Genomic DNA, 13,106 nt, shown 5'->3' with positions numbered 1-13,106 from the left:
AGGCCACATTTGGAACACTGCATTTGGTTCTAGTCACCACGATACAAAGAAGATGCTGAGGCCCTAGAAACAGTACACAGAAGTACACAAAGATGATGAGGAATATGGGGCTAAATCAAGACAAACGGCTAAGGGAACTAGGTATGTTGAGCCTAACGAAGAGAAGGCTTAGGGGAGACATGACAGCCGTCTTCCGGTACTTGGAGGCTTGTCATGGGGAAGAGGGAGCTGATTTCAAAGCACCTGAGGGCAGGACAAGAAGCAATAGGTGGAAACTCATCAGAGGGAAATCCAACTTGGAAATAAAGAGGAATTTCCTGACAGTAAGAATGAGTTATCAATGGAAAGGCTTGCCTCCTAGAGTTGTGGGTGCTCCATTGCTGAAGGTTTTCAAAACAAGATTGGATAACCATTTGTCCAGGATGGTTGAAGGACTCCTGCCTTGGGTAAGGGGTTGGACTAAAAGACCCCCAAGGTCCCTTCCAGCCCTGTGATTTTAAGTATGGCAACAACAGAGATGATACCATGTGACCAGCAGCAAAGACTTTTCTCAATGACTTGAGGAAGTGCTTGACTACAAAGCAAAAAGAGGTACACTGTTTTTAGTCTTTTAACAATTTAACAATTTGGAACTGTGCAATTTGATAGGATTGTATAAATTAGCCTTACTAATGAATGTTATGACTGCAAAAAGTCATCTTCTCACATCATGAATGCTTAGTTTTTTCACTCTACAAACGCCTGATGGAAAGTGCCATTCATTTCTTCAGCAAAAGTCAGAAAAATTTGACTGACAGCTCTACAGCTGCATTGGTGTCAAAGCATAATAGAGCCACCTGTTACCTAAAGATTCTTCAATAACAAAAACTTGAGAATGGAAAATACAGTTGGCAGCATAATCAAATAGGAGAGAGATATTCCTATTCCTGAAAATGGATTTATCCTTGATTTATGTTTTTACCATACCAATTTTTCTAAACACAGAATTATCTTATTTGCTAAAAACTGAACTTCCATGCTTTAAAATAAATAAAAATGCAAGGAAGGGGTATTTAAGTTAGTAGTCCCCACATCAATTAACATTTATTTAGTGGTCTACAAATGCAGAAAAAAAAGAGGAAGTCCACCACCTGAATGAAGACTTTTGTATTCTTATTACTTACTGGGTTCAGGAGCACCGTCAGGAAAAGTTCTCCACCACGAATGCTCTTGTCTAATTCCTTGGATCCACCAGGGTACTCATTATAGAATATAGTGTGAGTAAAAAGACCACAAGTCTGGCGAGGCAACACCTGGATAAGCCAGAGAGGAGGAGCAAAATTAAAACAGGGTGTTGGTTCTGGCTGTGAACTGTCACAGGCTGAGGGGAAAGGTCGAGGCCACAGATGGGCAGAATCCACTCCCTCCACATCAGATGCCCTGGCCTTCAGCTAAGATTCCTAAAGTCCCATGAAAACTTCTACAGAGGTAGAATTGAGATGGACAGGGACATTGCCAAGAATTGTTTATTTTCACATTCTTCAAAAAGCTAAGAGATGAAATAACTCTTCCTCAAAATATTTTTTATTCATTGTATAGAATTATTATCACACAATGAGTTGGACCAGAAATAAGATGGATTTGTGTGGTTATCTCTATTGAGCCAAGCTGTATTCTAGTGCCTTTCCCAACAATGAAACTCCATCGGGGGTGGGTGGGTCATACGCCAACAGAATACTTTTAGTTTCTGGAAATATGACCCCTGCACTTCTTTGTGCCCCCCCCCCCCCCACAAATCTCATGGAAAGATCTACCAAAGGATTTTATTTATAAATTAATCCTGATCTGTCTAAACACTGTAACTGGAATGTCCTTTTAAGAATCCAATTACAGTATTGTTAAGACTGGTGGGTTCCATCTTTTCTATAGTCTGGGAGGTGTGACGGGGAAGGGTACTGTCACTTAAACTTATTGGCATGTCCATCTCACCTAATTAACTTTCAACCTGTTTTTTTGAGTCCCAACAAAACACAAATACAATGCTTCAAAGTACGAGAAAATCAAACCTATTAACTCCTGAACGGGTCGCATTTCTTTTCTCCTCTAGGCAGTTAATAGGGCTCAGCATCTTCTTACCATGATTCCGTTATGGATGAACCCTCGGCGATATCGGGCAGGTCGAAGATGAGGATATTCCTCTGTGCTGGTCACCCCAATGTCCCAGACACTTTTCCATGCTTCATAGAGTTGGGCATGAACTGGATAAACCCCTGAGTGGTGGGGGGCTACTGCATAGCCCATGTCTGTAGGAATTCCATGTTCCTGGGATGTAAACAAATGTTTAAGAGTTTTACTTCATTGTTAGCAATTTAGCAACAGGGAAGAGAAGGGCAGCTGGCTATGGTGGAACAAGGATATATAGTTAACAAAGCAAAACTTGTTTGCTTGCCATAAAGTCATTAAGTAGAATGGACAGATAGGATGGACAGATCAATACAAATCAGTTACATGTTTAATTTCTCTAACATACAGAAGATATGAGAGAGGGTACAAGTTCCAGGTCAGATGTGAAATATTAATGAACTGGAAAGTGTGAAGCAGGAATTAGGAAGAACACAACACTTAGGAATTGCAAGAAATTTCGTATTTTCTGACAGAGTTCTGATGTCTATGTCACAGATGGCACCTGTTTTTTAAACACTTTCTGCAAATTCTCTCCTACTGCAGTCTGTGCTATTATCTTTACATCCTTATCGTAGAACTCAGCAGTGGTCATATAGTAAATTTGTAGCAGATTGAAACATTCCAGAAAGTTGTCCCTTACCAAAGCAAACTGCTTGTTGAGTTTCATTTGCTCTGCCAAGACAGTAACGTTGTGAAAGAGATGTGGCTGCATGTGACTCCACATATGAGGAAACCACCAGAATTCCTTCCTGTTCTTCAAGAGCATATCATCTCCTTCATCTTCCTCATCTGTACCTGGAAGCCCATGGAAAAAGGACTGAGCTAGGGTTGCTGGGTCATTATTGAGCAAAGATACTAAAAGGCCAACAAGACAAAACATAATTTACACTACTGCACAACAGATTTGAAGAATAAAATCCACCAGCCATTTGTTTTTGTCTCCTAATGAGGTCTTCACTGAGACAGGAAGCTCCTTTCACCTCAAAGAGAGAAAACCTTCTGCTGGTGTCACAGCAGATTAAGCCTCTGACCATTTGTCCAAAACCATTAGACTCAAAAACTTGGCTCCCTGAGTCGGTGCCAAGCACATTTAGTTAAGAAACCTATAAATAGAAGCAAGGAGCTGACTGATAAAAGAAATCTTGGGTAAATATCCTAACTGTACCAGTTATTTCTTTGTTTGTTATTTTTCACTATGCAGGAATTTGGCTTTCTTTTGAATCAGCAGGCTTATTTATTTATTAACTTAAAGCATGAATATAGCTGCCCATCTTATACCAAACTCAGGGCAGCTCCCTTTCACGATTGCCTGAATCTGGCCAACTCAGAGGAGTATGATTAAGCAAACTATGATTAAATGTGAATCCAATACAAATTTGCTCCTAAGAAATGGAATAGGTTCAGATAGAACAAAAAAAATATCTTACCAGTGTGGTAGAATTTCCCAGAGAATCCCAGATTGAAAGTGAAATTGGGAACCAGCGCCCTCAACTTGTTCTGAGTGTTTAAAAGAGCCTTGCAAGAAAAGAAGAGAGAAAAGCTGAGAGAAACCATTCGAACCAGTTCCTTAATCAACTCACATGATGATAGGAATCCATACCCTTCTCAACAGTTTCTTCTTTCATGACTTTTACCAACTGCATAAACTGGAAGTTGAATAAGTCCAAAAGACCCAGCCCCACATCACCACTCTTCTCCCACTTCCAGGCTTCCCAAAGCCACAGATTCCTGGTTGAAATATACCAGAGTGAGTATTCTGGGCTAGCTGAATCTGCCTTCTTCTGGGTCTGGGTTTTGAGGAGATATTTCTTTGATCTCTAACTGTGCTGGCATTTTCTGGACTTGTGGCATCTTTCCCGGTCTAGACATTCTGAGCATTTGTCACTCCAGTTCAATTGTCTCCACAATCATTCTGGATACCTTTTCTGCTTGTGTACTGTTTGTTTAAGGGTGGGTAATTGTCTCATTCTTTAAAACGCTATTTCATATTTAGCATATATAGTGCCTATACATATAGTTTCTAAGCAACCTCATTTGACTAAAATCCCTTTTGGTACTTGGCATCTGCATTCTGTGTTACTGAGTCCTGACATTCCAAAGCACCTGGGAAGGTGATCTTCTGAGAGGAAGATCATGCTAAGCAACTTAGTGAAGCCTAACTTGGGTTACTATAACAACACACGTGTCAGTTGATAAATTCAAAGAATTCCCATTTACCAGGAAACTGCACCAGTCCTCCTGAGAGCACCTCTCCACCCAATTAGGTTCAAGAGCATCCCCAAATGTCTGCTCTTTACAGGGTGTTTCCTGATTTAATATGCTCCTCAAGATCAGATCTCAAAATATCCACAAGCTTGATAATCAATCACCATCCATAAAAGGCAGAAATAGAAGGTTTCCAAACATTATTTGCAGATATTGTTCTGACGCTTTAGAATATTGAAAACAAATCCACATTTATAATTGATTTAGTTTGACTGGTGTAACTTTCCTAAGCAACATTTAGGAGATGCTTCTAACTTCTTTGTCACAGCAGGAAAGTATATTACTTCTAGGCAATGCTCCATACTTCTTTTTAAATTTTATTATGCAAATACATTTGTTCCTATAATTATATAAACTATTTTATTTCTGAAAATGATAACCTGTTTTTATTCTTTTTTAAGAACATACATGGATTGAATGAAAGCAAAGATCTTTATGTTTTTGTAAGGCCAATTATATCTAATTTGCTCATCATATAGTTTAATTTTATTTACTCTTCCAAGACTTATTTTGTGCCCTTTGTTTTCTGTTCGTCCGGCAGATTTCCTGTTCTGAGTGATACTTGTCTCACTCAGATGCCTGGGCAGCTCGGGGAGCTGTCCAGCTCGCTTGCGGTTGCTGCTCTAGAGAGATGAATATCCTCTTCTTCCTTTAAAATTCCTCAAAATTATCGGAGATCCAGGATGGCAAACCGTCCAGTTGAAGGACTGAGTCGATAACTGGGCGGTGCTTGGTGGACCAGGGGCATATACCAAGAGCTTATCTGACTCAGTCCAATCAACAAGAGGATAAGGTCAACCCATCCTGGATACTCCTCCCCTCACTATGGAGAAAATGGGGGATTTCACTCTGCAAATTTCCACTTCGCATCAGTTTCCTTTTTTTCATTTTTTCACTCCCAACTTTTTCAAATGTCAGATAATAAAAAGACAAAAACAATATAAGCATATTGTGTATGTATATTCTTCCAACTTGCTGCTCAATGTACACCAGAAAATATGCATTAAAAAAAATATTTTAACGATGATGATGTGGAAACAAGCAGCTAGATGTGTCACACTGAAACTAGATTTGACAAGGAGTTCATATACTTACATTCTGGAATTAATTTGTGAAAAACATGCCAACTGTTTGACATTGGAAAATGTTCCTTCACTGCACCTCTCATTTAAGAAGTCAACAAACTTGCAAGATTACCTATTGTTTTTTGTTTTGAAAAAAGAAGTTAATCTTTCCCCCTTGGCAAAGATTCTTTTTTAAATGCATAAAAGTAAGTATTATCTTCTTAGCATCAAATCCGTTCAACTAATGTCAGATTAATGCTCCATTTTACACTGCTAAACTGGTAAACAAAGTATGTTTTAGAATGATCTCATCTGAGTCTTTCTGTAATCACCAGAGAAGCTTTGCAAAGAGAGGTTAACTTTTATAATTCCACACAGCACTACCAGTGAAGCTCTGGGTTTCATCCTTGGCTGGGATCCCATCTTGCAACAATTTGGAATAAAGAGTCATAGAAATGTGTGATAAAAACAAAAACAATTGCTCGACGACCATCCCTTAAAAGAGGCTGGGAATTAGAAATGAAATCAGCAGGATTTCTAATTTGAGCTTATGCTCTTTGGATAAAGTCAGGGTTTTAGTTAAGATTTTCCAAGTCTGGCAAGTTCTCACCACCTTTGCACCAGGACATTACAGGTTCTGCCTATCTAACTTCATTCATTTGTTGCGCCAACTTCCCCATTCTCGGGCACAGGACCACAAGCTGAGATCACACCACAGTTTTATAAGAAAGATGAAGTCTTGCTCTTCCTACTGTACCAAACTTTTGGGAAAGAGAAAAGGCATAAAGCCACTCTTCTTCTCTAAAACACAGTGCAATGTCACTATTAAAAATGAAACCCTGCTCCACTGAGTGCACCATCTTCTAACTACTTGGAAGACGTACCCTACACTTCTTTCATTTAACTGCTTCTCCTGAGCAGAGGGATAAAGCAAAGTTGACCCTTCTGTAACTTTAGCAAGGGTTTAAAATCAAACCAAACACACAAACACAACTAGCCAGATTGACCTTACTATCCTGTTTATGGGCTCTTGTATTATTCATCAGGAAAAGATAGCCAGATTATTATATTCCTATCTTTTTCAACAGAAACCCATTTTTATGGGAAGCTGCATTACAATTATTACTATTTTAAAAGCAGTCATTGAAACAGGCTAACCTCTTATGTGATTACAAAACAAACTCTTAAAAGTGCACCACAAGCAGTATTTAAAAGGGCTTGAACTTCTCACTTTAAATGAACTTCAAAATATACTGCTATGTAAACATAAAATAAATCATGCAATCTATCAGAGGGATAATGTTTTCAAACTACTGTGAAATCTTTAACCTCATAGTCTACTGAGATTTAGATAACTTTCTTTGAATCTCATGCCATATATTGATTTAAATAGAAAAATCCAGTGGGCTCATTCTCCTGGCAAATTTATTATGATTTTATACTTACTGTACTCAAAAAGACGCCTAAACCTATGACTTCTCTAGAGTTTGGAAAATGGGCAATAAATGTCATCCACACTGCCATCTCTTACCAAATGCATGCTGAATTAGCCATTGTTAAAAATGTCTGCTGTCAGCTTAGCTCTACTTTCCTCCTGAGGATTGTTAAGTTTGAATTTGTAATGCAACAAAGCCAGAATTTAGCAAACCCACACACATCATTGGTACAAAAGATAAATGCAGACTGTTGTGATAGCAAATCTCGTGATCTCTTCTTCAACGTCAGATTAGGGGTGACAGTTTTAAAACAAAAGACACTTGATCTTTCATTTCCCCCAAAATTGATGATCTCGGAATTTAGAGAAGGAAAAAAGCTATTTCACAAAGAATTAGTATTTTACAAAAAAAAAAAAAACCTTGCAATTCTCATATGTTTAACAGAAAAAGTGAGAATCTCTACACTTTTGAATTTATTAGTAAAGATACTTGGAGTTATGACACTTGTTCACTTTATGTTTCCATCCACTCTGTTCCACATTACCTCTACATCAGACACCTTCATGCGTGTCCCTTCTTTGCCCACAAAGATATCATCAATGTCCACAAGGATGTAGCGGTCAAGGGTCAGACAGAGACGCTTGCCAGTCAGGTAAGCAATAGCATCAACAAAGATGAGCTTGTGCAACCAGAAATTGAGATTATTACCAAAAAGTACCCTCTGGATACCATCATGGAGACCAAGATCCTGAACCACTGTTGCATGCAGAGCTTTGTGCGTAGTCAGGTGAGGGATTGACTCAGACGATTTGGTGCTGGCCATCAATACGGGTTCATAGGTTGTGTGATTTGACTGGAACACTGTCCAGTCGTCCCCAGGCAGAGGGCCCTGCTCCACTTCATTAGCCTGGGTAACATACAGAAGTGGGGCACTAGGATTGATGTGATAATCACGCAATCCCAAATTGGAATGTAGGAAGAGAGGAAAGCCTTTGAGCTGAGCACTAAGTAAGCTGTTCTCGTTTGCCTTGAAGAAACCGATGATTCCTACTCCATATTCTACACAGTATTTGTCCAAAAGGTCCCTGTTCCAGGTATCCAGGTTCACATATTTAAGGATATTCTCATAGATAATCAGAGCATAGCGACCATGGTCCTTGTCCATTAGAGTGGGCATGTCTCCTTTTCCAGGAGCAATCTCTGTCCTGTATTTAAACCGACTAGATTCTAAGATGGCCACAATCTCTTGACCCAATTGGGAATAAATGCTTTCCACAAAAACTAGCACCACAGGGTCTGTGTGTGAATTGTCAACTGATTTTGTAAGCCTCCAACTTGCCTGGGGTTGGATGAGGATCCTGTGTTGGTTACTGCAATCGCTGAAGGGAAGCGGGGGAGGTTCCTTGATTTTGGGACTGTTAGTGACATAGTAAGCCAGGAAGCACATGGAGACCAGACTGAAGGCAATGAGCAGCAGGATCAGTCTGTGGAGCTCCAACTGTCGCACATGCCTCACCACTTTCCACAGCTGAATCATGATGAGGTGGGCGGCTTAACCTTTTCTCACGTTTGGCACCTATCAAGCTGCCTTGATGTCTCCAGTGCCACCACAAGAAGAGCCAGTGGCAGCTCAAAGAAAACAAATGTAGGCTGCAGAGAGGAAACAGGCCGAAGTGAGCAGCTGCAAGACTAGATCCCCAGTGATCTGCCATTTATCTCAAGTGACCATGGCCTTCAATTCCCATTGCTCCCTTGAGCACTTCCTCCCTTTTGTTTCTCTGCTGGACGAGAAGAGTCCTAGGAACCAAGGAGGCTACATGCACTTGTAAGGAAAGGATAGGCTCTCCAGAAAACGAAGTAGTGCCACCAACTGATGAGCCTGCCAGTCATATGGCTGTCATTCTGAATTTGCCACCTGCAATAAAAAAAAAATCTCAGATAAATTTAGGAGTTCTAGAAAGAGCAACAATGCTGCAGTGAAATGTCTAGGGCAGTGATGGCAAACCTATGGCACGTGTGCCACAGGTGGCACACAGAGCCATTTGTCAGGGCATGCAAGCTGAGTTCACCCTTTTTAAAAGCCATTTTTCGCCCTCCCTAGGCTCCAGAGGCTTTATAGGAGCCTGGGGAGGGTGAAAAGAGCCTCCCTCACCCCGGAGGCCCTCCGGAGGCTTCATGAGCTTCCCTGAAGCCTCCGGAGCGCAAAAAAACGGCCCTATGGCAAACTGGAAGTTCAGGAATGGACTTCTGGTTTGCTCGGAGGGTCATTTTGACTGCTCTGAAGGCTTCAGAGAAGCCTCCTGAAGGTCCCTGAAGCCTCCGGAGGGCTTCTGGGGGGCACGGGGGGCTGTTTTCACCCCCCCAGGCGCCTATAAAGCCTCTGGAGCCTGGGGAAGGAGAAAAGCATGCAAAAAACAGGGGGGAGCACCTGTAATGCGTGCACACATTACATTATGGGTGCGGCACGGCCACACACGACCCCCTCCCTGCGCTCCCCCCACTTATGGCATGCGAGCCAAAAAAGGTTCGCCATCGCTGGCCTATTAAAATCACACACATTGCTTCTGATATTATCAATAGAGTGGGACATAAAGAATGCTCAGCATTCCAACCTGCCACCCCTAATTTCAGGACTTTCATGTCTCCCCTGATGCCCTCTGAGTACATTCAATTCTTCCTGGACTTTTCTGTGTTTCATTTTGAGCTGGCTACTAGCATATGTGAGGTGGATTGGGAAATCATGCCTGTGACGTGCCAGTAAGGTGTACTCAGAGCAATTCCATTCTTAGCCTTTGGTGTAAAAATACTCTTTAGAAGATCGCTTAATGAATAAGGAAACATGTATACAGCTAGTCCTCACCTTAAGACCATAATGGAGCTTGCCCATTAGGAGTTTAAATTGTAACCATCGAAACATGTGACTGATCTACTTTTAAAACCCCTTTCTGCAGTGGTTGTTAAATGAATGCAGTAGTTGTAACCTGAGTGCTGCAGTGGTTAAGCGAACTAGTTGTTTAGGTGTTTTTTCCAAAAACCAGAAGTAAATGACAAGTTTTTGGCAAAAATGTTGTAAAGCACAGTCATGTGACTTCAGGATACTGCCAAAATGTTGGCCAGTTGCTAAGTGCCCAGTTGGAACTGGAATGTTGGCACATTGGGGGTGGGGCACAGCCTAACTTGGAACGGTTGAAGGATCTGAAGCATCGAGAACTACTGTAACTAACCATTTCTTATTGCATAGAATTAACAGATTTTTCACACTGATATAGTGTTATTTTGTCATCAGAGTTGCTTTAAATTCATGCCATTAAGATTTATAAAAATTCCAAAAGAGTTACCATCATAAACTCAAACAAAAGGAAATGAGGAACTCTAGAATATCATCATCATGATATAAGAAAACCTCTTGGGTGTTATTTGTTTGATAACAGAATGTGCACCAATGCATTTATTTTGGGAATGAAATAATCATACAAATGATACAATATGTAATATCTGTGATGCCACAATGATATTGCTTAAACTTACTGTCCTCTATGGAATAACAGATTCTTTCTCCAGTAAAGGTCTGTTAAATTAGATTTTACTCTTAGGTTTTCAAATTCATAAATCATAAAATTAATTCATGATGAATAAGTTAAATACTGTACTATGAAGATTCTCAGTCATTCAGGTCATGGTTGTCCTAAAAATGCTTTTTCAAGAGGATTTTTGATTTTTCTTTGAAGATGTTTCGCTTCTCATCCAAGAAGCGAAACGTCTTCAAAGAAAAAAACAAACAGAAAAAGTACCTTTGGGTTAAATACTAGTATAAAATCTTTAAATTGTAAATACATAAACTATTTAATAAGTACTAGTTGTTGGAAAATACTAGAAAGAAAAGGAAGTGCAGCAATAGAAACAGTAAAGGAAAATAAGATCATACTTTATGCCTCAATTCCCAAAGATGCCAAAGTATACAAAATTAAGAAAATCTAATCAGAAACAGATGTCCTGTGCCTTCAAAGTAGAGACTCAAATCAAGTTTGCAAAGCAGAGACCAATCCTGTTTAAGAGAAATACCCCATTTTACTTATTCAGCTATCTCCATTCTAATGGCCAACTGTAACACAATAATTTTTAACAGACTTCTAAAAAAATTAGAGGAAAATTTGCTTTGAGGCTATTAAGTTTTGTGTGGGAAATGTTAATTTTCATTCCTTCAAGATACCACAACTGCTTTAAATATGCATTTATAGACCGAGTATGGTTTTATTGGTAAAACTGATTTCAGTCTTCATTAGAAGAAAGAACTAATCTGATCACCATTCAATGTTTCTTGCTATAAAATCTGCCAAGCTAAGAAACTATCTATAGCAAATAAATGAAGCCAGGAATCTCATAACTGCTCACATTTAAGAATTTCTCTTTCACAAAATTAAAATCTAACTAGTTAACAATCTTTTGTTTTATTTATACAACTTATGACAACTGACCCTGGAATTTTGGTCATTAAGAGAGATGCCCATATGAATGCCTCACTCAACAATCACAATTTCAGTTCTCCCCATTGAGGTATTAAGCAACCCATAATGTTTAAGGAGGTGGGGGAGGTCTTGGGAGGTCTGGCCCTCACCAGCATACAGAAACCTGCTGTGGGTCAGGAAGCCTCGGCTGGCTATGCTGACTACTGTGGGCGCCTTCTCCCTGACCTACCACTCCCAAGATGCCAGGTTGTCCTCCTTGCTGCATTACTCTCAAGGCTGGCCAGAAAAAGAACTTTGCTGGACAGAAAGCCAGCAAAGGCTATCTTCTTCAAGGCTAGAGAGGTTCTTTCTGGCCTTGATAAATGTTGCCTCTCTAGCCGTGAGGAAGATTGCCTTTGCTAGTTTTCATGCCCCTTGCATTGCCTGGACAGGCCTGTCAGCAGCTGCAGGTAAAGGGAAATGGACTCAGGTGTGGTGGGAGAGGGAGAAAGCCCAGGCTTCTCAAGAGCGGTGGAGCAGGTGAGAAGACCCACATGTTAGTAGACCTAGTCAGTTGATGCCCCCTGACCCATTGTAGGGCAAAATGCAGTACTCCACTGGTTGTAAGGGTGGGCACGCTTTCAAATGCCCAAATATTCATCGTGTAACTGCTGGGGTGCTACAACATTTGAAAGTTCAAGTAGGGATCATAAATTTCTTCATTCAGCACTGTGGTAATTTTGAACAGACCCTGAATACATGCTTGTAAGTCGAGGGATCATAAATTTTTTCATTCAGCACTGTGGTAATTTTGAACAGACCCTGAATACATGCTTGTAAGTCGAGGAGTTTCTATGGTAGTAGTTATTTATGGTTGATTTCAATTAAAATATTTTACATTGCTTTTCTACTTTGCAGCATTCAAAATGGATTCACAAAATAATTAAAATTGGAAATGAAGTAAATCTGTATAAGAAAGATCAAATTGTTAGATACTCAAGCCTATCACAGAAAACAGATGAAACAAACTGCCTAATAAACTTCATCACCTCACAGTTTCTTTCAGCTTTTAAATTCATCTTACAAAGATTTTTCCTACAAATCAAAATACCTCAGAATTCTACGCTCATCAGACACACATCTGCTATTCAAAAGCAAGCAGATGTGCAACGCTGTAGGACTAGTTTGGTCAAATCAAGAACCAACACCAAGTGACTACATCAATTTGTGTCCAAGGACAACTCTTCATAGAAATGTTTTGTTCCAAGATTGCAAGCACAAGCAAGCATACACATGTTAAGTGCGCACGCATGCACACACACACACACACACACACACACTTCATTAGACAGCCAGGCTTTTGAGACACCAACTCATCAAGGCCTTGCCAGCTGGCCCAGTGTCTTTACAGAAGTGTTGGGATGGCATCAATAATCTAAAATCAAGTGAAATGACCCCATGAAGTATGATGCCTAGCAGCAATTTCTGTATTAAGATGACAAGACTTCCCGAAGAGCTCTGAGGAATCCTAAGAAGTCCAGATTTTCACGTGACCTGCCAGCTTAGCTATATAAAAGCCAGGACTGGCTAATTTTATATAAACTACAGTATTCTGAGCTCCTTCAGGATTGGGAGAGTTCTGCAGTACTATAAGAATTCAGCAGAATACTCTCCCCAGCCAATGAGCTAATGTATACAAACATTTGTAAATGTTAGTCAGCACACAAGAAACA

General features: G+C 40.1%; 1 protein-coding gene across 2 annotated transcripts in view; it reads right to left on the bottom strand.

The window, feature by feature from the left end:
* The window catches only part of NDST2 (N-deacetylase and N-sulfotransferase 2), a 69,926-nt gene that overhangs the window by 15,371 nt on the left and 41,449 nt on the right, over positions 1 to 13,106 (bottom strand). The window contains exons 2-6 of one of the 2 annotated variants that reach the window (XM_032231639.1): positions 7,473 to 8,843; positions 3,591 to 3,678; positions 2,804 to 2,958; positions 2,116 to 2,301; positions 1,164 to 1,292 (exon numbers count right to left, since the gene is read on the bottom strand). In XM_032231639.1, coding sequence (XP_032087530.1) covers positions 1,164 to 1,292; positions 2,116 to 2,301; positions 2,804 to 2,958; positions 3,591 to 3,678; positions 7,473 to 8,465 — 1,551 coding nt within the window. In that variant the 5' untranslated portion in view covers positions 8,466 to 8,843. The remainder of the gene's footprint in view (positions 1 to 1,163; positions 1,293 to 2,115; positions 2,302 to 2,803; positions 2,959 to 3,590; positions 3,679 to 7,472; positions 8,844 to 13,106) is intronic. The other variant, XM_032231640.1, reaches the window with a different exon arrangement.

This window comes from Thamnophis elegans, chromosome 15 (genome assembly GCF_009769535.1).
Source record: "Thamnophis elegans isolate rThaEle1 chromosome 15, rThaEle1.pri, whole genome shotgun sequence".
NCBI lineage: Eukaryota > Metazoa > Chordata > Lepidosauria > Squamata > Colubridae > Thamnophis > Thamnophis elegans.
Note: the sequence above shows the minus strand (reverse complement) of the source record. Positions and strands in the feature narration are given on the sequence as shown.